The sequence below is a fragment of the Balaenoptera physalus genome (assembly GCF_965194825.1).
Source record: "Balaenoptera physalus genome assembly, chromosome: 1".
NCBI lineage: Eukaryota > Metazoa > Chordata > Mammalia > Artiodactyla > Balaenopteridae > Balaenoptera > Balaenoptera physalus.
Window position 1 is genome coordinate 24,196,585 of NC_138882.1, and position 25,522 is coordinate 24,222,106.

Below are 25,522 nucleotides of genomic sequence, written 5' to 3' on the forward strand. Positions count from 1 at the left end.
TTACGGCTGAATAATATTCCATTGTATATGTACACCACAGCTTCTTTATTCATTCGTCCATGGATGGACACTTCAGTTATTTCCATATTTTGGCTATTGTAAATAATGCTGCAATGAACATGGGGGTGCAAATATCTTTTCAAATTAGTGTTTTCATTTTCTTCAGACAAATGCTCAGAAGTGGGATTGCTGGATCATGTGATCAATTAAAATCAAAATTTTTAATTTTTTGAGACACTTCCATACTCTTTTACATGGTGGCTACACCAATTTATATTCCCACCAGCAGTGCACAAGGGTTCCAATTTTTCCACATCCTCGCCAACACTTATTTCCTTTTGATGATAGAAAGTCCCTTTTAAAAAGAGTTCATCAGCAAAGGCTATTGGAGGAGGCCATAAGGAGGGAGATTTTCAAGAGAAAAGAGACTTGAGCTTGTGTGTATGCTGGAAGGAATGAGACCACAGAGAGGAAGCATTTGTAGGTGAGGAGAAAAGGGAGAATTGGTGAATTGCCGTCCCCGAAAGGCATGGGATCAAGGGTCTCAATAGAAGGGTTAATCTTGGTTAGAAGGAGGGATCCCTGCTCTTCTGAGACAGAAGGGAAGGAAAAATGGGTGAGGACACAGAAACACTGAGAGGTGGAAAAGTAAATGGATGAGGGAAGGAACTGGCAGACTTGACCTTCTTAAAAAATCGAGAATCTAGGTTCCCTCCAAGGGAGGGCATCCCACCTCTTCTCACCTGTATCCCAGAGTTTGGGGCTTGATAACAGTGGAAAGAATGTTCAGAGCAGGTGCTGAGATATCAGCAAAGAGGTGCTTAAAAAGGGTACTCAGCAACTCTGAGGACCCTGCTTTAACAGGCTGCCACAGATGTGCATCAGACCCAAGCGGGTCACTAATCTATCCGGCAATTCTGTGTCTGGCACCTATCTTCTGCTGGTTTTACTTAAAGCCTTAGAGATTCAGCTGTGAACTAGGTGATTCCGTCCTCTTCTCAAGGAGTTTGTACACTGGAGGGGAGACAGACAGGCAAATAGGTAGTTCGTGGACACAGTGCAGGGAGTGTTACAATAGGGGTAGATATGGGAGCTGTGCAGAGATGACTCCAATCTTGAGAGAACTAAAGGCTGCGAAGATTATTCCAGCCATGGTCAGTGGCAGGATCAAAGGCCCAAAGGCAAGAAAGGTCTCTGCATTTTTGGAAACTGAAAGTGGAGCAGTGTGCCTGGAGGGAAGAGAAGGTGACCAGTCAGGGAGGTGGGAGGGGCCAGATCACAAGGAGCCCAACCTGTGCCTCCAGGGCCCACCCAACACGCTCCAGGATTTCATCCTGCGGGGAGGGAGGGAGTTTGTAAACAAACAGGCCTGTTAAGAGAGTAGTGACAGTGGAAATGAACAGAAGTGAATAGATTTGAGGGGTTTATAGGAGGAATAATTGACAAGGCTTGTTAATTGATTGGATAAGGGAGAAGTGAAGGAAGATTCTCAAGTTTCCAGCTTGGGCAACTGGATAGAGAGTGGTGCCACTCACTGAAAGAGAGAAACAGGAAGAAAAGCTAGTTTATGGGGAAATAGGATAAGCTTATTTTTGAACATATGGTCTTTGAGAGGCCTATGGGAAATGTAAGTGGAGAAGGCAATGTATAGTGTATGCATCTGGAGCCCAGATGAGAGGTCTGGGCTAGAGGCACTAAATTATTGGTCTTCAGCATGGGATGATAAAGGAAGGCCACAGAGTCACTGGGCTGAACCAAGGGACAGGGGAGAGTAAGAAGAGAAGCAGACTGAGGCTAGAATAAGAGAGACCATAACCACTTAGGGGCGGGCAGAGGCTGAAGAACCCACAGAGGAAGAGGAACTCACACAGGAGACTGACGAGGGAAAATAGTAGGAGGAAAAGTAGGAGGCAAAGATGAAAGAGTGTGATGTTATGGAAGTCAAGGGGAGAAAAGGCATTTCAAGGAAGGGACAATTAACAATGTCAGAAGCTGAGGAGAAGCCAAGGAAGAAAAGACTGAAGATTGTCGGTGGGGTCTCAAAGCCACAGGAAGATTTTAGTGAACTTGGTAAGACTGGCTTGGTGGAGTGGTAGGTGGATTCAGAAAAAAAGGGAGGATGGAAAGACAGTGAGAGGGGACCACTGTTTAAAGAAGGTTAGGGACTTCCCTAGAGGTCCAGTGGTTAAGACTTCGCCTTCCAATGCGGGGGGGTGCAGGTTTGATCCCTGGTTGGAGAGCTAAGATCCCACATGCCTCGCGGTCAAAAAACCAAACATAAAACTCAATATTGTAACAAATTCAATAAAGACTTTAAAAATGGTCCACATAAAAAAATCTAAAAAAAAAAAAATTAAAGAAGGTTAAGTAGAGGAGAAAATAGAATGACAGATGGAGGGGGCATATGGGGTCAAGGAAAGTTTTTAATTTCATTGTCATTTTAAAAAATTGGAGTAAATTGAATTTTTAAAAATGCTGATGGGTAGGAACCTGTACAAGAAATGTTGAAGAAATAGGGAGAGTGAATTAACTGATAGAAATGGAGTTCCTGAGGAGGCAAAATGGGATAGAACTCAGAACACCGAGGAAGGCCTTGGACTAATGCTCACAATTACAGGCAGTTTCTTGTGTGAGGCCTTCTGCTGAGCCTTTTATGTCCATTATCTCATTTAATGCCCACAACAATCCAATAAAATAGGTACTATTATTATCCTGATTTTTAAGTGGGGACCAGTTTTTAACTGAGGCCCACACAATTGCCTCAATTAGTGTCACAGATCTCGTAAGTGGTGGAGCTGGGACTTTAATCTCATCAGGAGTGGAAGAGGAGAAGATGGACTCAGATGCAGGCAGGTTTGCTGGCAGGAAACTGTGGGCATTGTCTTCTACCTCTGTGAATTGGGAGGTGGGGGGAAGGGCAGTGGAAGGGCCAGAGGGGAGGGAGAGGTTGCCTGCAGTTGTGAGACCGTTGTGAAAGATAAGCAGCTGACAGGGCCACATCTCCAGCAGCTCCTGGCAGCCAGGGAGCAGAAGCAGAGGCGACGGCCACACAGGACTGGGGATTGATTCTCCCTTGTCCTTCCCTGTTTTTACCTGTCAGACCTGAGGGAGGACCTACCTTGGAGGTGTACTAGCTGGAGTGCCAATGTAGAAAGAAAGGGGCAGGAAACTCTGGTTACCTGCCAATGCTAATACATGTCAGAACAATAGTCCTGCCGGGTCCTGGAAAATTATGGTGCAACGCCCATGTCATTATACCATCCCTATAATTTTTCACTGGCTTTTGGAGCAACTTTGTAATTTGTCTTGAATTTCATTTTTGAGTTACCAAATCTCAGTAGCATAACAGTTTTTAGTTCTCAAATGTTTCATTCATTTCATCATTCATTTATTCATTCCATGAATATTGATTGGGAGGCAGTGGTGGCCAACACATCCATTTTCCCTGTCCTCCAAAGCCAGGGAAACAGATCGATTTTAACTAGAGTGTAAGTGCCACAGGTCAGAGACTTGGATTATTTTGTTCATTGCTGTATTCCTAGTGCCAACAGCAGTACCTGGCATGTAATAGATTCTCAATAAACAGGTGTTGTATGCAGAAGCACCTTGAACTGTGAAGCCAAAGGAGTTTAAGCTTAAGCCCCTCACTTGTACTGGCCCCTTCCAAGGCTCTGGGAGAGGCCCTACTATGTGCTTTCATGGTTATATGTTTTTATTAAAATTTCAAAAGTAAGATATTTTAAAATTTCAAAAGTAAGATATTTAATAGTTAAGACCTCTGTCTCTACTCCAGCTTCCCCTCCATCACCTTCCCCTCCTGTCAAGGAATATTGGAGTGGCCATGGGCATTTAGGGATCCAGCTAAGGGGCAGTTGTGTTGGGAATACATTTAGTATGGGATGTGGGGGACACAGTGATATGGTATGCTGTTATTTAAGTGTAGAGTTATTGCTAGCTGTCCCAGTGTAGGAACAGCTTACAGGAATACTCCCACCACCCACTTTGAAGACTCACGTGGCATGTCACAAAGGAGCAGGGTCAGATGTGGTGTCACAGAAATGAGCATGTCCTAGGCTCCTGGCACTAGAAGTTCGTGGGTGGTAGAGAAAGAAGATCTTCCTTAAAGAGGGCCTCCAAAATTGTTTCGGGCCCCTCAAAACGTGAATCTGCCCTTGGCTGGATAAATGGGTGAATCTAAATCCTCTCGGGATGAGAAATAATCAGCTCCTACTTTAATTTTCTCTAGTACTTACAGACAATAGAGTTTAGTTCAATGCTTACTTTTGGTCCCAGGGAATACATCACACCCTTCTAGTAAACGGTTCGTCTTCCTAAATGATGCTCTTGTGAGACTTCTCTCCAAAGGGCAGCTAGCTTGCAGTCACATCTTCAGAGCTGAGGTAGCCATCAAATTCTAATTCCCTATATATAATAGCCAAGTAAATATTGTCACTGTCAAGTTCTTTGTACCAGTTGCTTTAGCTAATGGTTATATTAGTAGATTTCTGGTGGTGTTCATTCATTCATTCATTCAATAAATGTATTGAGTCTTTACTATGAGTCAGGCATTGGGGGTAAAACATTAAACAAGACACAGTCCCCTTCTTCAAAGAGCTTTTAGTCAAGTGGGGGAGTGAGACATTTAAACAGACAATGACAATTCATCATTTGCACTAAGACAGGGGCAGTGATGAGCACAGCATTTTCGAAGCACTTGGGTGGAGCGCCTGACTCCGGAGGCGAGTCAGGGAAAACTCCTTGGAAAAGCTGAGTCAACCGCTTGGCAGGGATGTGGAAGCACTGGGTGGGAGGGTGAACTGGATCAAAGGTTCCCAAGTCAGGCTGATCAGCACAATCACCTGGGACAGCTTCACGACTTCCAGGCCCACCCCCGACCTACTGACTCAGAATTTCATCCGGGTGAACCTCAGGAATCTGTCCTTTAAAAAAAAAATCATCCCTGGTGGTGTTTTTGATCAACCAGATCTGGTGAAGTAGATGACCTTTGGGATTGTGGAGGAGATAAAGAGGCCTGCAGGAACCCGGAAGGTCCTATGGTGGAGGCGGCGTGAGAAGGAGGGGCTGAGGATGGAGGCAGGTGGAAGGGATGCTCGGGGCAAGGAAACAAAAGCCTCCTAGATGGGCTGTTTGAACGGATCTCAGGCCCTTTTAGAAGAGTCACTCAGCTCGCACAGCTGCCAGCTAACTCAGGCTCTGAAAGCCGTTTAACAACCTGATAGAGGGCACAGAGCCAGGTGTGTCCTGCAGGGAACAGGTATGTGTGTACCTGTGCTGTGAGCAAGAAGGAGAAGGCTCAGGCTGCCCTGTGGCTCTACAGGGACTTCCCATCCCCTGAAGGTTGGCCCTAGTCCAGCCTCCAATTCTCGGGTTCAAGGGATAGCTCCTTGTGTCATTTACCTTTAAAAAAAAAAAAAAAAAGAACTTAGATGTAATTCATATACCATAAAATTCACCCTTTTAATGTACAATTCAGTGGTTTTTAGTATATTCGCAGAATTGTGCAACCATCACCACTACCTAATTTTTGAACATATTCATCACCACTGAGGGAAACTTGAACCTATTAGGAGTCCCTTCTCATCCCCCCTTCCCCTACCCTTATCCTTCTCCCCATCCACTAGCCGCCACCAATCGGCTTTCTCCCTATAAACGTGACTCTATTGTATATTTCATATAAATGGAGTCATACCATATGTGGCCTTTTCATAGCATGTTTTTAAGCCTCATCCATGTTTTAGTATGTATTCATTTAATATGTACTTCATTCCTTTTCATGGCTCAAGAATATTCCATTGCATGGATTTTGTTTATCCATTCTTCCATTGACAGACATTTGGGTTGTTTCTACCTTTTGAATATTAGGAATAATGCTGCTGTGAACATTTGTGCATCAGTTTTTGTGTAAACATAGGTTTTCAATTATCTTGGGTATATATGTAGGAGTAGAATTTATGGGTCATGTGGTAACTCTATGTTTAACTTTCTGAGGAACTGCCACATTGTTTTCCAAAGCAATTGCCCCATTTTACATTCCCGCCAGCAGTGTAGCAGGGTTCTGGTTTTGCCACATCCTCCCCAACACTTGGTTTTGTTCCTTGTTTTTATTAGAGCCTCATCCAATGATGAAGCGATACCTCGTTGTGGTTTCGATTTGCATCTCCATTATGACTAACGACGTTGAACATCTTTTCATGTGCTTATCAGCCATATATATATTTTCTTTGGAGAAGTGTCTATTCAAATCCTATGCCCTTTTTTTTTTTGAATTAATTTATTAATTTATTTATTTTTGGCTGCGTTGGGTCTTCGTTGCTGTGCACGGGCTTTCTCTAGTTGCCGCGAGCGGGGGCTACTCTTCGTTGTGGTGCGCGGGCTTCTCAGTGTGGTGGCTTCTCTTGCTGTGGAGCACGGGCTCTAGGTGCGCGGGCTTCAGTAGCTGTGGCACACGGGCTCAGTAGTTGTGGCTCGCGGGCTCTAGAGCAAAGGCTCGGTAGTTGTGGCGCACGGGCTTAGTTAATCCGCGGCATGTGGGATCTTCCCGGACCAGGGCTCGAACCCGTGTGCCCTGCATTGGCAGGCGGATTCTTAACCACTGCACCACCAGGGAAGTCCTCTATGCCCATTTTTAAATTGAGTTGTCTTTATGTCAAGTTGTATGTGTTCCTTATATATTCTAGATATAAGTCCCTTATCCGTTATATAATTTGTTAATATTTTTGCCCATCCTGTGGTCTGTCTTTTCCCTTTCTTGATGGCATCCTTTGAAACACAAAAGCTTTTACTTTTGATGGGGGTCCAATTTATTTTATTTTATTTTATTTTATTATTATTATTTTTTTAAATTTTATTTATTTATTTATTTATTTATTTATTTATTTATGGCTGTGTTGGGTCTTCGTTTCTGTGCGAGGACTTTCTCTAGTTGCGGCAAGTGGGGGCCACTCTTCATCGCGGTGCGCAGGCCTCTCACTATCGCGGCCTCTCTTGTTGCAGAGCACAGGCTCCACGCGCAGGCTCAGTAGTTGTGGCTCACGGGCCCAGTTGCTCCGCGGCATGTGGGATCCTTCCAGACCAGGGCTCGAACCCGTGTCCCCTGCACTAGCAGGCAGACTCCCAACCACTGCGCCACCAGGGAAGCCCCCAATTTATTTTTAACTATTTTTTCCTTTGTCACTTGTGCTTGTATTGTCATATTTAAGAAACCATTGCCTAATCCAAGGTCAAGATTTATTTCTTTTTTTTCTTCAAAGTGTTTTATAATTTAGCTCTTACACTTAGATGTATGATCCACTTTGAATTAATTTTTATATGGTGTGATATAGGAGGTCAGCTTCATTCTTTTGCATGAGGAGATCCAGTTGTCCCTATACCATTTGTTGGAAATACTATTTTTTTCCCTCTTGAATTCTTGGCACCCTTTTTAAAAATCAATTAACCATATGTGAGGGCGTATTTCGGACTCTTGATTCTATTCCATTGGTCTATATCTCTATCCTTATGCCAGTACCACACCTGTCTTGACCTTTGTAGAAAAGTTTGGAAATCAGGAAGTATGAGCCCCCCAACTTTGTTCTTTTTCAAGATTGTTTTGGCTATTCTGGGTACCTTGGATTTCTATGTGAATTTTAGGATCAGTTTGTTAATTTCTGCAAAAAAGGCAGATGGGATTTTGATAGGGATAGCATTGAAGTCATTTATTCTTGAAGCAGTTTCATGAGGTCACTAAAAGGTCAGAGAGGGACACAGGTATTTATTATCACCTTGACATATAGGAAAACTGAGACCAGAGCAATGCATTTTAAAAACCTCTCAGTCTGAGAATGCTGCTTTCAACAGTAGGACGGATACCTCCTAACCCCTATGGTGCCAATCTCCTTCTCTGTTCTTCTCTGTTAATTTTCAAACAAATATTTACTGAGTGCTTGCTCTGTGCCAGGCACAGTTCTAGGTACTCAGAAACTTAGAGGTCAACCTTAAGAAAGGACCATTTGAAATTTGCTGTCAAACCAGTTGTTCTTTTTGATACAGAGAGATGATGTCCATTAAAAATTTCATGCTCTTTACTGTACAGAAATTCCCATTTACCATTTTTTTACCATTAATTTACCATTTTTTCCTGATTGCAAAATTAAATGTGCTTATCATAGAAAGTTTGGGAAATACAAAAATTCCAAAGAACAAAATAAAAATTACCCATAATCCCACTAGTCAGAGACAATCACTATTACCATGTTGGTCTAAGTCTCTAAACTCTATAATAATAATAGGTAACATGGTGGTTACTGTGTGTCTGGCCTGTTTAATTACTTCATATTCATCAACTCAATTCAATCCTCACAATAACCCAACAAGTTAGGTTATTTATTTTCTTGTTCATTTGTTCAATAAATATTTTTTCAGCCCCTATCATGTGGTCATTTGATCCTAATCTATGTGCTCAGGATGCAGGGATAGACTATGAAGAAGTGGCATGGGTTGTCTCACTAAGTAAATAGGATAGTCAGGTCTATTTATCTATTTATTAGGATTATGGTAGAAGTTCTGATGCTGTCCAAGTACCCCTTCAGGACTGAAGACTTTTCCCCCAGCTGCTGGGAGTGTTGACAGACTTCAGCTTTTTTGGAAATTGCCTTTGATGGAGAAAGTCACCTTACCCAAGATCACACTGGCTTCAGGGGCAGCCTACACCCAATGATTGGTTAATGTGAGGATTCAAAGATCTGTTCCCTTGCCCCAGCTTGACACTACTCCAAAGGGTCAGTCCAGCTTTAGATCTTCACATGGGCCTGGCTAAGGCCTCACTGAGGTGCACTGTGGTCCAACCAACTTCTCCCTGTATACAATCCTGCCTCCTTCACTTCCCATCCAGAGGTGTTGATATCAAGAGCGCTTCCTAACATAACTTCTTCTGTGCTGATACCTACCTTAGTATCTGCTTCCCTGGGAATTCAACTTATGACTATTGGTATCAGCAGTGGTTGAAGAAAGAAGGTGCTAAGATAGGATTTTGGAATTAGATCACCCATCATCCAGCTGACAGTAAGGACCCTGCCTTACCTAGTAAGGTAGGAGTGAACTTGTTAAACCTTTCACTGATGGTAAACTGGGATAGTATTCTGGTGGAAGGGAATGGCACTAGTGGGTGTGATATATCAGGCATTTGAGAAAAATGGGGGAAATAGTAACTACTGGGACAGTGGAATTAGAATAATTAACACTTTGCAATATTGAGAAGGATTAATCAGCAATTAAAAACCTGGTGTGAAAGCCAGAGGACCTCCTTGGGAACATATAAGGAGACGCTCACCTGTGCCTGGAGGACAGGGAAAGCAGAAGAGCAGGTCCAAGACTTAATCACAAGAGTAGCGAGCACCAAAGATGGTCAAACTCCCAACGTAGACAGGACAGAGCCCTTATTGGGAAAGAATAGAACCTCGACACATGGAATGTGAATATCTGAGTTGATGTACCCCAAAACCTTGAATTTCCAGGTTACCTGAACCCCCGGAGCCTGCAGAAGTGGCCCACCTCTCCCTAAGAAGGGCTGGCACTGCCCCCTTGCTTAGAGAGGATGCAGGGGACTCTCCCTGGCAGGACACACACCCCTCCTATAGAATCTGCCACCATCTGCCCTCCTGACCACTAGGCTAATACCTAAGGTAAAGCCACAGCATAACCTGGACAGAGACAAGCTAGGCCTGATAAGGTAGGATAGGGCTCCTACTCCAGAGGACCTGCTAAACCTACCGACATACACCAGCAGCTGCTGTGGGAGCACGCAGGCGACTGCATTCTGAAGGTGCAGGATTAACAAGGATAATGTAAAAAGCCGGAAAAGAGATTTTCAATTTGGGAGCAGTCTTTCAGGACATAGGATTTAATGCCCTGGCAAGATTCCAGGGTGAGAGAGTGAACATTGCTGCTAGGATGGTTCTTAGAAGCATGGAAAACTGATAGCCCACACTAAGTGAGGTAGAAATGCCAGAATAGCCGTGGCAGATGATGGAAGATGGGAATAAAAGGCTCAGAGAAGTGGGCACGTTAGAACTGATATACTATGTGCAACAGAAAAGCCTGCCAGGTGGCTGTGTCCCATAGGAAGGCCTGGAGGATACCTCAAAGCGTAAGAGGTATCCTGGTGAGTGTGAGAGGGGCACCAGTGTCACTAAGAGTCTATAGGCCAGGGCTAAGGGTAGGAGATGCCGTTACAGAACCCGGCTCACTAATGATAATGGGGATGATAGGACCCTGAAACAACAGGGACCAGATGTGGTAGCTCACCCTCAGTAGCCAGGTGGATGCAATTATCCTAATGAGTAGCAAGGCTGGAGTGGCAGGCAGGGGACTCTGGCCCCCAGAGAGTTGTGGAGATGGTTAATAGAACACAACGGAAGTAATTGGGCAAAAGTGTTCTGCTCAGTCTGATGATGAGTAATCCAAGGATGGCAGCCCCAATAAAAAGCCATGATCCCTTGCTCAGTTTCCAGAAAGGAACTAGTTTTCAGACCTAGAACTCATGCATTGAAAGAAAGGTCAGGTCCCCAGTAGGAAGTACCCTGTAACGCCATGGTGATGTACATGGAGGCATTGCCCAAACCTTTCCCAAAAGGGAACTGTGGCTACTTGTTTGGGTAGTCAGATACTGAGAAAAGGGAATACTCTTTCAAGGACTGTTGGGCGTGGGGTCTGAGTTGAGACCCTGATACCTGAAGTATCATCATGAGATCCCTGTTAGAGTGGGTGCATATGGGGACCAGTTAGTAAGTGGAGGCTGGCCCAGGTCCGGCCTCCAGTGTGCCCACTGGGTCCATGGGCCTACCAGGTGGTCACTTCCCTAGTCTCTGAATGGACATATCTTGGTTCCTTGGCCTGTGGAATAAAAGCTATTTAGTGGAAAGGCCTTTGAAACTCCCTTTCTTGCACCACTCCTGCCCCCCATGAGCCAAGATAGTAAATAAAAAGCAATAGTGCATCCCAGGGAGGATGATAGCAATTCATACAAAGTAATTACAAAAGCAATTCAGAGTCTAAGGTATACAGGGCTGGTGGTCGCCAACATGTCTCCATTTAATCATTAGTCTGCACCCTGCAAAAGTCAGACAGATCCTGGAGGATGACAAGAGATTACTGTAGTCCACCAAGCAGTAGACCTATCTGCAGCTGCTGTGCCAGATGTTATATCTTTGCTAGAGCAAATTAGCATATCTTCAGGTACATAATATGTGGCCAGGGAACCAATGAGTGCATTTATTTCTATCCCTACCAGAAAGAGGATCAGAACAGTTGATTCACTTGGAACAGACAACATATACATTTACAGTCCCTTTTTTTTAAAAAAATATTTATTTATTTGGTTGCATCAGGTCTTAGTTGCAGCAGGTGGGCTCCTTAGTTGCAACTCGCTGGCTCTTTAGTTGTGGCATGCTAACTCTTGGTTGCGGCATGCATGTGAGACCTAGTTCCCTAACCAGGGATCGAACCCGAGCCCCCTGCATTGGGAGCGCGGAGTCTTAACCACTAGCCACCAGGGAAGTCCCTACATTTACAGTCTTGCCTCAGGGCTATGTTAATGCTCCCACTCTTGGCATTATGTGGTCCCAAGAGACCTGGGCTGGTTGGATATTGATGACATCATGCTAGTTGGACCAGATGAGTAAGGAGTGACTAGCTCATTAGAGACCTCTGTAACACATGCATTCCAGAGAGTGGGAGAAAAACCTTATGAAGATTCAGAGGTCTCACATGTCTGTAACGTTTTTAGGGGTCTAGGGGTCTGGGGCATGCTGAGACATCCCCCCTCCAAAGTAAAGGATATATTAGTGGCTCTTGCATTTCCTACCACAAAGAAGGAAATCCAATACCTGTTAAGCCTCTTTGAGTTTCACAGGCAGCATATTCCAAACCTGGGAATATCACTTCAACCCGTATACCAGGTGACATGAAAGCCTGTCAACTTTAAGTGGGGCTAAGAGCAGGAAAGGGCTCTGCAGAGAATGTCCAGGCTGCAGTGCAAGCAGTCCTGCTACTTGGGCCACATGATCTGGCAGACCCTATGTTCCTAGAGGTATCAGTGGTAGAAAAAGACGTCATGTGGAATTTATGACAAGTCCCGATGGGAGAATCACAATGCAGATCCCCAGGGTTCTGGAGCAAGGCCATGCCATCTGCCACAGAGAATTAAACACCTTTCTAGAAAGCTCCTGGCATGCTATTAGGCCCTAATAGAGACAGACACCTGACCATGGGACAACAAGTGGCCAGGAAGCCAGAACTGCTCAGCATGAGCTGGGTTCTGTCAGAGCCGTTGGAATCATAAGGTCAGGCAGTCCCAGAAGTAGTTCATCATAAGACGGAAATGCTGCATCCAGGGTCAACCATGAGCAGGAATGATGGGTATAAGTGATCTACACAAGTTGGTGACCCAGACACACAGGCCACCCATCACTGCTGCACCAGCCCCTCTCCCTCAGCTCGCTCCCACGGTTCCATGTGGATCCCTGGATACCAGATGATGACCAGCTAACGGAGGAGGGAAAATCCTTAGTGAGGTTCATGGATGAGCTGTCTTGATATGTGGGTACGAGCTGAAAATGCATGGGTAGCTGCACTACAGTATCATTCTGGGGTGATCCGAAAGACAATGGAAAGAGAAATCCTCTCAATGGCAAGACCTTCAGGCACTGAATCTGTCATCCAATTTGTGTGAAAGAAAGAAGTGGCTTGGGTTTGGGAATAAATAAAAACTCATGGGCAGTGGTGAACGGCTTGGTCAGTGGCCTTGAAAGAGAAAGAGTTGAAGATCAGGATTAGGAAATCTGTGGTGCAGACACTTGGATGGACATGTGGGAACCGGCATGCAGGGTGAAGGTCATTGGCTAGCATGCCTATGAGATAGTAATTACCAAAGATGAAGAATTAAACAACGAGGTAGGCAAAACTGACTCAGCCCGTTAAAGTCAACCCACCTCTGTCATATCTGCTGGCACACTGGGTGCATGTGTAGCCATATTGTGAGGGACAGAGGCTATGCATGAGCCCAACAGCATGGGATCCCCCTCACCAAGGCTGATCTAGCTGCTGTGGTATATGTCCAACCTGCCAGCAACAGAGATCAACTCTGACTCTTTTCTTTGCTATCATCCCTGAGGAAACCAACCAGCTACCTTGCAAGGAGTAGCAATTAAATTTTTAAATAGAAAAGCTAGCAGAAAATATAACATTTATTAGGTCTGTGCAGGAATGACAATTTTTCATGGCTTTAAAGCAAGAGAAGCTATCAGTGAGGAAAAGATGAACAGATTTGAATATTTTAAAATTTAAAACTTTCGTGCAAACGAAGAGATAAAAGATGGAGAACATTTGCATTAAATTGTGACACATAAATGATTAATGTGTTATGACTTTAATTTATAGCTTACTCAATGTATGAGAAAAGCGCTGGGGCCCTAATAGATGAATGTAGAGTATAACAACTACCATTTATTGAATATTTTTCTATGCTCACATAGATTTACAAAATCAAATTGTACTGATTGTTTTGTGTATAAAATGTTTTATAAACAGCTTTTCTCACATAACAGCACAGACTATGTTACTAACTAGTCTTCTAGAACATAGTTTTCAGTAGTTACAAAGTATAATATTTCATTGATGAGGAAGTACAGCTCTATTTTAAAGTTTTCTTTCTTCCTTCCTTCCTTTCTTCTTCCCCTCCTTCCCTTCCTTTCTTTCCTTCCCTTCCTTTCTCTCTCTCTTTTTTTTTTTTTTGCAATTAATGTTGCAAGACTTGATATTCCATTGATGACTTTGCCTTTTCTCCATGCAGGGCCTCAACCAGTACTGCTATCCAAGTGCTTCTAGAGTGTTCCAATCTGCCAGCATCAGATCGCACGTAACATTGTATTAAACCAAGGGACTCACTTTGCAGTAAAAGAGGTGCAAAGGTAGGCCCATGACCATAGGCATACATCATACTATCTAGTCAGAGAGAGTGAAGGAATAGGCTGTTGAAGCATCAACTTGAAGGCATTGCTAAGATGGCGACATCCTTTTTTAAATCTGGGAACCAAGAGGTAGAAGCAAGAATGACTCCCTTTACCATCACTCTCAATGATCCACTCAGGGAATTTGCGCTTCCTGTCTCTGCAGCTCTGGGATCTGCAGGGTTAGAGATCCCGGTTATAAAAGAAGAAGTGCTTCCACTAGGGGACACAAAAAAATTCTCACTGAATTATAGGCTATGGCTGCCCCTTGGGAACTTCAGGCTCTTCGTGCCACATGACAAGCAGTCAAGAGGAGGAGTCCCCATCTTGGCAGGGGTGACAGACCCTGACCAGTAGAGAAGGCAGGATGGCTATTCCACACTTGGGGCAAGAAGAACAATGTGGCGTGCAGGGGATCCATTTGGGTGACTCTAGATACTTCCTCACCCAATTTTGACAGCTGCTGGACAAGTCTAGAAGCTATGGCTGAGAAGGGCATGGTGACAGGGAACAGAACCATCAGAGACGAGGGGCTGGGTCACCCACCGGGTAAGCCACCTAGATCAGCAAAGGTGCTATTTGCAGGTGAGGGGACTCTAGAATGGGTAATACGGGGAAGGAGAGAAAATAAATTTCAGCTGTTGCCCCAAGACAATCTGCCATGCCAGGGGCTATGGTTCACCCCCTTAACCTCTCTCTTGTAAGTTTCCCCTCAGAAAGAAGCCTCCTGGAATTCTGGAGGAGCTGCTCCCCAAACTTCTATCAAGTAGTAGATCTGAGCACAGAAGAGGTGGATTATAATGGATGCTGTAATGCACCGCCCATGATCCGCATCAGGGCTGATGACCTTATTCACCCAATTTGTTGGGAGTGCAGCCAACAGACATCCCTCAGCTGTCAGCCTTCCTCTGGAACTGCCTCTGCTGAAGACAGTCGCCTGGTCCCTTCCCTACAGCTGCCTTCCAATGGTCAATTCAATCCAATGTCTGGTTGAATCAGGTAGAGAGTGTCTTAGCCCCTCACTCTAACTCTGCCAGCTTCAGAGCTCCGTGTGGGGTTGGCTTACAGCTTTGCTGAGACAGACCAACCCCGCTTCTTCCTCTCCCTCATGTGGGAGTTGACCCCAAGAGCACTCCTAAATAAAATTCCTGCATGTCAATCTCCAGCTCCGAGGCTGCCCTCTGGGGAACCCATCATGTGACAGTGCTATCTGAGCAGACTTGAAAGGAATAAGAAGGAAGATCATTCCAGGCAAAAGGGTGGCTACTCCAAAAGCCCTAAAGGCAGGAATGTCTGTGTGGGTAAGAAACAGCAAAAGAACCAAAGTGGCTGTAGTGGAAGGGAGTGAATGGGGAGAGAGGTGGAAGATGAGATTAGAGTGATATCAGGAAACCAGATCATGGAGGACTTTGAAAGCCCTCACTGGGATTTGGCTTTTTACTCCAAGTGGACACCATTGCAGGGATTTGATAAGAAAAGTGACATAATCTAACTTAAAATGTAAAAGAATCATTCAGGCTGCTGTCTTGAGAAAAGAGTGGTGGAGGGGGCTTCCCTGGCGGCGCAGTGGTTGAGAATCTGCCTGCTAATGCAGGGGACACGGGTTCAAGCCCTGGTCTGGGAAGATCCCACATGCCACGGAGCAACTAGGCCCATGAGCCACAACTACTGAGCCTGCGTGTCTGGAGCCTGTGCTCCGCAACAAGACAGGCCGCGATAGTGAGAGGCCCGCGCATCGCGATGAAGAGTGGCCCCCGCTTGCCGCAACTAGAGAAAGCCCTCTCACAGAAACGAAGACCCAACACAGCCAAAAATAAATAAATAAATATACATTAATTAATTAATTAATTTTTAAAAAATCAGTTGATTTAAAAAAAAAAAGAGTGGTGGAGGGCAAGGATGGTCACAGGGACACTAATTAGGAGTTCATTTCAGTAACCCAGGTGAGAGGGGATAGTGGCTCAGATCAGGCTAGTAGTGGTGAAGGTGGTAAAAGCTGATCTGATTCCAGATATATTCTGCAGGTAGAGGCAACAGATTTTCTGAGAGATTGGATGTAGGGTATGACAGGGAAAAAAAAAAAAAGAATTAGGGATGACTCTAAGGTTTTTGTTCTGAACAACCTGACGAACGGAATTGAGGGAGGAATGCCATGGGTGGAGCAAATTGGGGAGTGAAAATAAGGATGTTAATTTTGTATACTAATTTTGATATGCCTATTAGACATCTAAATAAAGATGTTGCGTAGTCAGTTGGAAAAACCAGCCTGTATTTCAGGGAGAGGTTTGGAATGGAGATATACATTAGAATCATCTGCATACAGATATTATTCAAAATCTTGAAACTGGATGAGACCATCAAGGGAGGGTGAAGGGGTGTAGATGGAGAAGACCAAGGACTGAGTCCCAGGTGCTCTGTCCTTAAGAGGGCAGGGAAAAGGGAAGATACAGCAAAGGAGATGGAGGAGTGACCAATGTGAGGTAGGAAGAAAATCTAGAGTGTACAGGGTCCTGGAAGCCAAGAGAAAAAAGTATGTCACAGAAGGAGGCGCCAACTGTGCTGAATTATGCCCAGTTATGATGAGAGCCAAGGGTTGTTCATTGAATTTAGTCAATATTGGTGACCTGGACAACATCAGTTTCACTGGAGTGGCGAGGGCAAGAAACTGGTGGAAGCTGATTTCAAAGAGAGTGCAGATAGCCTACTCTTTTGAGGAGTTTTGTTGCAAAGAGAAGTAGAGAAATGGTGAGTCATGGCTGGCGAAATGGTTAGGAGAAGGTACTGTTATTGTGCCCATTTTACAGATGAGGAAACTGAGGCTTAAAAAAAGTTGAGAAATTTGCCCAGGTTCATTCAACTAGTAAGTTGTGATTTGAGCACAGAGCTGTGTGATAGAAACTTACTCTTTCTTAAAATTTTCTGTTATAAAACTGATGGGGGCTTCCCTGGTGGCGCAGTGGTTGAGAATCTGCCTGCCAATGCAGGGGACACGGGTTCGAGCCCTGGTCTGGGAAGATCCCACATGCCGCGGAGCAACTGGGCCCGTGAGCCACAACTACTGAGCCTGCGCGTCTGGAGCCTGTGCTCCGCAACAAGAGAGGCCACGATAGTGAGAGGCCCACGCACCGCGATGAAGAGTGGCCCCCGCTTGCCGCAACTAGAGAAAGCCCTCGCACAGAAACGAAGACCCAACACAGCCAAAATATATATATATATTAATTAATTAATTTAAAAAAACTGATGAATATTCTTATAGATAAGCATATAATTACATCTCTGATTATTTCCTTAAAATGAATTTCTAGAGGTAGAAATTCTGGGTCAAAAGGTATGCACCTGTGGATAGCTTTGAATCCACATTGCCAAAGCCCTGCAGAAAAGCTTGTAGCCGGTTACACTGCCATCAGCAGCCTATGAAGTCTGTTTCCCTGCATTACTGCCAACACTGGATCCTATCTTTTCTCCCCCCTCAGTTGCAGAGGTGAGAATAATAGTATCTTATTTTGCATATGTATGATTACCAGTTAGAGCTGACCATGTTGTACAAGCCTGTTTCCCAGCATCCCTTTGGCTTCTGCTGATGTTTATCACTCTCAGGCCTGATCACCCTCACCTGACCACTCTCTTCACGAATACTCATCCCCTGCAGCAACATGTCCAGTTTAGAAGGTAAAGTGCACAGAGCAAAATAGAATTAAAAAGTAATAATAGCTTTAAGGTAAGAAATTAGATCTTGAGTGGTTTTTATATCTGAGAGACTGTGGAAGAGCTAAAATATTAGGAAAAGTTGGGGGGCAAAGTGGAACCGTGTCTAAAAGGACCCTGTATATGATCCTCTATGTGACTATGACCTGAGAGTATCCAGTTCCAAAGACTCCCCCAGAGGGTGCATGGGCGGGGAAAGGGAGATCCCTTTGGAAAATATACTTTGTAGCCCATAATTTCCAATTTCGCCACTTGTTTTCTTTTAATAGATTTTTTTTTTTTCCAACAGCTTTTCTGTTCTTCCTTTGCTCTTCAGTCTGGGAAGACAACTGATAAACTGGCCCTTGCACATTTGAAAGAGATAAAGATATTTATTTATGCCAGCAATACTAGTTGTAGAAAGATTAGGAAATAAAGAGAAGCAGGAAGAAAAATAATTAAACCAACAGAAATTCCTCCCACTGTGCTCTAGATAATTATTATTTATATTTTGCTGATTTTGGTTTCCAGATATATTTTTAAAAATTATTTATTTACTTATTTTTGGCTGTGTTGGGTCTTCGTTTCTGTGCGAGGGCTTTCTCTAGTTGCGGCAAGCGGTGGCCACTCTTCATCGCGGTGCGCGGGCCTCTCACTATCGCGGCCTGTCTTGTTGCGGAGCACAGGCTCCAGACGCGCAGGCTCAGTAACTGTGGCTCACGGGCCTAGTTGCTCCGCGGCATGTGGGATCTTCCTGGACCGGGGCTCGCACCCGTGTCCCCTGCATTAGTAGGCAGATTCTCAACCACTGCGCCACTAGGGAAGCCCCTCCAGATATTTTTATTAAAAATTTTACATAATACATTTATATAATCTATTATTTTCAATGAATAAATCTTGAACATCTTTCTGGCTTTCTAGTTGCCAGCAAATGTTGATCTATATTGTCGTTTTTAATGAGTTAATTTTTATAAAATTCCATTATATAGATAATTGTGAACAATTTACTTAATCTCTTATTTTTGGAATTTTAGGTTATATCTTAGTTTTTTACTATAATAAGCATGATAAACAATCTCATACATATTTGTGCACTCATCCACTACTACTCTAGTGTAAATTCAAAGTGGGTTTACCAAGTCAAAGAGCATGCACATTTTTAGGGTTTTATTTTTGGTTTTGTTTTGGTTTTTATTCTTGGCTACGTTGGGTCTTTGTTGCTGCACACGGGCTTTTCTCTGGTTGTGGCGAGGGAGGGCTACTCTTTGTTGCCATGCACAGGCTTCTCATTGCGGTGACTTCTCTTGCTGTGGAGCATGGGCTCTAGGCACACGGGCTTCAGTAGTTGTGGCACGTGGGCTCAGTAGTTGTGGCGTGCGGGCTTAGTTGCTCCGCGGCATGTGGGATCTTCCTGGATCAGGGCTCGAACCCGTGTCCCCTGCATTGGCAAGCGGATTCTTAACCACTGCGCCTCCAGGGAAGCCCTTTTTAGGGGTTTTGAGATGTGTTTCTAATTGCCCAAACGCTTCCCAAACCACTTTATCTCCACAATAGAGTTCTAGCTCATAAACGAACATTGGTTTTCACTAAGCAATGTTCATGCTGAAATAAACAGAAGGAAATCACAAGTTTTCTTTGGAAAGATAGTTCCCCAGGCAAGAATATTACTTAAGAAAGACAAAGTGAAAACAAGAGATAACTGGAGGGAGGGTAGATTAGCATCTAGAAAGTGAAGAAGCAGGTCTGTACTCAAGGAGGACCTGAGCTTCCAGAAGCTTCATTTGGCCTGGACTCTGGTTAATGGCAGCGGCAGTGCCAGGGCTTTTGTTCGTACCTGTCTACTTTTGCACCTGTCTCCTTCCAACACTCCTGTTGACACTTATCCAATGCCAACTCCTTGTGCAGGTGGCTCCTGTAGGCTCGTTGTCACTTTGGAAAGGACCTAATACCTTCCAAGTTCCCTTCCAGCACACAAAACTCCTGCTGGCTGACGGAAGACATGACGGCATCAGAAGAAGGGCCAGGTCAGAGATGAGCGGGTGTGGGCACGTAGCTGGCACAGACACCAGGAGGACGTGGTGTCCTCTTAGAGGACCCACGTCATAAACAACAGAAGAATCCTCTGCAGGAACACCGACAGCCACCTTCACTCCACACCCTGGTCTCTTAACCCAGCAGGCCCCAAAGCAAGCTCATTATTATCTCCTGTGGGCTCCTGCTCCTGTCTTCACTTACTGGCTTCCCCACCTCTTAGAAGCCCGTGCAGGAGGCCTCATCTGTCACTTATGACTGCGCCCTCTCCTTGACCTCCAACATCTAAGCTGCCAATCATATGCAGCCATTCTATCCTCAGAGCATCTCCTTCCCTCCTCTCCATCCTCACAGCCTCGGGTAAAACCGCCATACCGCTTGCCCGTGAGAAGGTGGCAGTGTCCTGAATGTGTCTTTCCGTGAAAGTTCAAAACTCTCATGGCTCCACACAGTCTGCAGGGTACCGTTTCCATTCCTGAGTAAGGCACTGAGAGCCCTTCCAAACTCTGGCCCCATCCTCGCTTTTCAGCTTCATGCCTGCCCCTTCCCTTCTTGTGTCCTGTATGTCTGGACCCGCCCCCCCCCCCCAAGCAACCACCTCCTTGTGCCTTCGTTCCAGTGTTTTTCCCCCACTGTTCTCACTGTTGCTCAGTCTGCTCAAGTCCTTCTCATCCTTAAAGGCCGGACGCAAACATTAATTCTCCGTGGCTTTCTCCAGGCAGAATTAATTATCCTCTCTTCTGTGTTCCCATAGAGTTTTGTCTCTACTGCTGCGGGAACATTCATCATGGTAATAGCTGCCTCCTAACAGACTAGGAGTTCACTGAGGACACGGACTGTGTCCCATTCATCTTTGGATTCCTAGAGCCTAGCCCAATGCCAGGCCTATAGTAGGTGCTTAGTAAATATTGGTTGAATAGGGTTGAGTCAGAAATAGACTCAGGTCACTTGACTCTTATTCAGTGCCTTTTATACTATCCCAAAGCAAAGGCTTGCATGGCTAGGATGGGCATTACCACAAAGCAGGATGGGCTAATCTCTCATCTCTCCACTGGCCATTTCTGTTACCTGTTGAAATTCCACTGGAAATTAATTCTTTTGGGTATGATATTATCTCTAGTTAAATTACAAATATCCCTGGGAGGGATTCATTTTCAACACAATTAACCCTGCAAAAATTTTCATGCTGGAAGGGAACTTAGAAGCTATTAGCTTTTTTTTCCCCCCAGCAACTAGCCTACAAGAGCCACCTGCAGGAGTTGGCGTTGGATAAGTGTTGATAGAAAGAGTAGAAGACAGGTCCAGGGAAGGGCCAGTCCTGCATGAAGTACCATGAAAGGAGGTATAGGGCAGCAAGAGGGCATGGATTCCAGGGGAGGGGGTGTTCACTGGAGAAAGGAGTCGTGTGGTGGGAGGAGAGAGGTAGCAAAGAAAAATTCCTCCAACGTCTCAATTTGGTCACATGTCTTCCTTGTGTACAGTACTGATCCCTAGTTCTGATTTCTAAACACCTCTGGTAAATCTTTTTTGCTAGAGTGCCAGAAAATTCTCAGGTAATTTTCCAATTTTAATTCACCTTAATCTTAAAAATAAATACATGCCTCATGGCATTTTTAAGAGGGGTGGGTGTTTGATGAGATGAAATGAGTGACAATAGGGTGTCACAACTCCAGAAAGGTTTCATATCGCTGCTTTAGAGTTTCCCAGTGAGTAGGAGTTTGATGAAGTGAAAAAATGAAATGGCTTCCAAATCACTCTGCCCTACTATGCTGATTTGCAAACACATAACCTTCCTACACTGCTGAAAAGATACAGCCCTGGGCTGAATGAACCCTGCAAAGTTAGCGCTTGGCACTCACCCAGCAGTTTGAAAAAGGCAGTGAAAGGAAACGTTACCAGTCAACTGATAGCAGCAGGACCCTGAGGGAGGGAGAGCCCAGCCAAGGCAATCCAGACGGCCATCCAGGTCACAGCACAAAGCCTTCCTGGGAATTCTTAGGACAGCAGCAGGTTGGAGCCCTGGCCTCACATTTCACTCTAAAGGAGGCCACCACCGAAATGGGTTGAGACGCTCCCTTCTGGTTTTCTGTATTCAGAGGTTCACACGCCCGGGAGAAGAGAGAAAAGGACAAATCAGCCTTATTAGCATCTGTCTACTCTTGGGCTTGACTCTGAAGCATCCTTGGGTGGTGTCTTTCAGGACTAGAAGAGTCTAGAAGCTGCCAGGCATTCATGACTTAATTTCACATTTTTTAAAGCTCTGGATTATGTAGGACTCTTCTATATGTGATTGTTACCTCGGATTGATACTTCAAATTGTGATCTTCCGATTTCCCAAAGAAGAGAGTTTGAGGAGTCCGTTAGGCCGGAATCTGCCTCTTTTAGAACCAGCAGGTGGTGTAGCGACCCCTTCACAGGTGCCCTGCTGAGGCCCAGACGACTTTTTTAGCCTTACCTCTCACCCAGGGAGTGACTACCTCTCCCTTTCTGGTTTTTCCTTTTTCAAAACCCTTCATAGCTACTAACGGACAGGGCTCTGTCAACATCTAAAAAATTTTTTTAGGCTGCACCATGCAGCATACGGGATCTTAGTTCCCCAATCAGGGATCGAACCCGGGCCCCCTGCATTGGGAGCACGGAGTCCTAACCACTGGCCAGGGAAGTCCCTCCATCAACATTTTTAAAGAAAAGGAACTCTTTCAGATCAAATCTGTGCCCAACGTCAGTCTATAAAACAGAAGAGATGAGGTCTGCTGGTTGACCTGGGATGGGGGCCTGGTGCCTTCACCTCGCCCTCTCCCCTGGGAAGCAAATCTGTCACAAGTTCCAGAATTCTGCCATCATCCAAATCGCAATTTCTCAATCTCCAAGGGAAATTTTGTCATCTGGCATTTCCATGGCTGTTTTAAAATGTTACAGAAGATTTGGCGTGTCCCACTGGGAGGGGCAGGCACCTGTGTCTGGACTTGTAAGCCGGCGGGTGTGACAGGAGAGAGTGACCACTGCTTGCTCGGCTCAGTGGCTCCTGTCCTCCTGTCCTGCTCGCTGTCTACACCGCACAAGGCACCTGGCTGAGAAAAGGGCTTAGGAGGAAGCAGAGGATGCCAGAGAACAGGAAGAGTATGACACACGCCTGAGTTAGGTCAGCGGGCCCGGCAGCTTTCCTTTCCCAGCTGACTCAGGACGCCTCCCCACAAGCTGCTTGCTTGCTGAGGCCTGTCTTGACAACTGGCGTTAGATGGTGGTGACTCATCAGTTTTTACCCCAGGGGTTAATGAACACGCAGCAGAGGCAGACCTGCCACCCCTCAGAATCCTCCCGAAGGCTCCCGATCAGGTGTTCTCCTTGTCTGAAACCCCTAGAGACTGGGGCCACACGAGCAGCTCCCACGCGGGGTCAACGCAAGAATCCAAAGTAGCTGTTGCTCAGGATTTTTCTGGAAAAGAGAGAGGAAGGGGCTCTGCCTCCGTGAGCAGAGGGGGCTGCTTTGGTATTGGAATCAAAATAAAATGAAATGCGTTCTTTGGAATCCGTGAGCTCTGTTCCCGGGACCGGGAAGGCATGGGGTCAGGCCTGAGCTTTGGGACTGATTTCAGGCGCCCCCAGGCTTTGGCAACGGAGGAGGAGCCCTTGGCCCCGTCGTGCTCCCGATCCCCTCGCCGATCAGGCCCAGTGGGCTCTCCGTGCTCTTCGCACAGCTCAAGACAGGCGCACTCAGCATCCTGTCCCCCGAAGACTGACCCGACCTGGGGGGCGCGTGCCAAGTGTCTCTGCTTGTGGTGGCAGGGACGGATCGTAAGGTTGCCTTGACCAAAGGCATGAGTCCCCCCGGGGGAGGAGGGCAAGCCAGGCCTCCTCCCTGAGGGGCGCACGTCCCCAGAGCCTGAGCCCAACACTCGGCTCCGCGGACTCACACTCAGTGCTGTCCTGAGAGGCAGCTTAAGTGACAACTGTGGAGATTCCAGAATCAGGAGCTAGGTTATCTGAGCTCAAGGCCCAGCCTCTGTGAAAAGGAGAACGATCATACCTGCTTCCTAGAGTCAGAGCCGAGAATGAGCTAATATTGGTAATGAGACAGGGCCCAGTGCACAGTAGGTGCACCTTTAGCGCGGCACCCGGATTTGCCTCCACCCCCCCCCCGCCCCAGCCTCACTGGGGCCACACTCCAGCCGTGATTTCTTCCACCTGCTGAAGACAGGGGCTGCCTCTGGCTCTCTTACCCCTCCTCCGCCCCCATCGCATCTCCAGAGCTCTATAGTGTGACATCTGTCCTGGAAGAGTTCCAACCTCCCCGCTCCAGGACTTGCTGGCAGTCAGATCCACTGGTGATTTGGTCGGAAGGGTCGCTTTTCACCTCTTATCCTAAGCTGTGAGGGAAAACAGTCACATACCCTAGAATTCGGCCTCTGCCTTTCTCCCGTGATTATGAGCGCCCGATGTGAGCGGTGAGTGCACCGACTGCAGAGGCCCTGCCAGGCACTCACCGAGTGGATTGATGGAGCATACTGAGTTAAGTAAGCAATGTGCTGGACATCTGGGGGTCATGAACTCTTAACTTTTGCTACTTGGCCTCATGCTGTTCAGCCAGTTACTTCTACCTTCTGCCCTTCCTAAATAGGAATAAGCTATCTCCGAGATAGTTTTAAGAGACACTAGTGAAAATGATTAAAGTGGAAAGCACAGTGGACCTACGTGCTTTATGTAATAGCATTCAGTCTTTCTTCCTCTCTTTGCAACCTGAACCACAGAATCAATAATGTTTTTCCAAGTGCAGTGTCCCCAGAACAAGATGTGAATCCATTCCCTGAGCCCTGCCCTTGGCTGGGGAGTGGCCCCTGCCCTTTGGAGCCTGGTGTCTGGCGCTGGAGCTGGCTTGCCGTGGTTACGTGCCCATCCCTTCCTGGGATTCCAGCCAAGATACCAGGGTTGCACATTTCTCTAATTTCAGAGGAAGCTTTGTTCAGGGGTTGAGTCTCCACAGTGGCTTTGGCCATCTATCTCCATTCTGTATTCTCAGATGTAAATTTAACTATCTTTTATTGAGTACCTATTGTACTCCAGGCACTGTGCTAAATGCATTCACCAGCATTATCTTGTTTAATCCTCTGAGCAGCTCCGTGAGGTAGGTGTGTTACCACTCCTATTTCACCTGAGGAAATGGACTCGTGGGGGGAGTTAAAGAAGTCAGCAAAGCAACACAGAAAACAAGGGGCAGGGCCAGGATTTTACCCCAGAGCTCTTTATTACTTCCCATGTTTCCTTTATCACAGTTGTCCTGCATACAGATGGTTCCAATTTACGAGAAAATCAAGCTGTAGTCTGAGAAAGTGCTAATTAGAGAGCCCAAGGTAGTGGGGGCTTCTGCCCGTGTCCTGGGAAGGATGCTCTAACTGTGGCTACTGGGGACCATCTGCCTTGAAGGAAGAGGGTGGAAGGAAATTTTCCCCCCTCCTTCTTGTCCTGGAGCCCAGTGCAGAGGCCTGCATGCTGTCAGAGCACTTTCTGCAAGCTGCGGATCTGAAACACGGAGGATCCAGGCTGTCAACCCCACAGCAGGGCCCCCGGTGTACTGTGTTTCATTCAGCATTATCGGCAATCCCCATTTCGGCTGAGTCATCCAGGCCTGTGAGAGTTGCCCACTTGCTACAGAGCTTTTCTGCAGCTTGTTTGTGGTGAACCCTTCATATGGTCCCATCCGTGGCAAGTGCAAGCGATGGGTGCAAACTAGAACCAGAGCACAGGAGATGACCCTTTCCATGCTTCTCTTAGTTCTCTACGCAGAGACAAAAGTATTGATTACTAGC

General features: G+C 45.9%; 1 protein-coding gene across 10 annotated transcripts in view; it reads left to right on the top strand.

The window, feature by feature from the left end:
• Positions 1 to 15,846, top strand: part of LOC309644189 (uncharacterized protein) — a 54,308-nt gene extending 38,462 nt beyond the window's left edge. For 3 of the 10 annotated variants that reach the window (XM_082427790.1, XM_082427791.1, XM_082427792.1), the window contains 2 exons: positions 14,464 to 14,552; positions 14,720 to 15,846. In XM_082427790.1, the coding sequence (XP_082283916.1) occupies positions 14,464 to 14,552; positions 14,720 to 14,997 (367 nt within the window). In that variant the 3' untranslated portion in view covers positions 14,998 to 15,846. Of the gene's footprint in view, positions 1 to 8,950 lie in introns of all 10 variants that reach the window. The other 7 variants (XR_014254276.1, XR_014254272.1, XR_014254273.1 and 4 more) reach the window with 7 other exon arrangements.
• Positions 15,847 to 25,522: the final 9,676 nt, after the last annotated feature.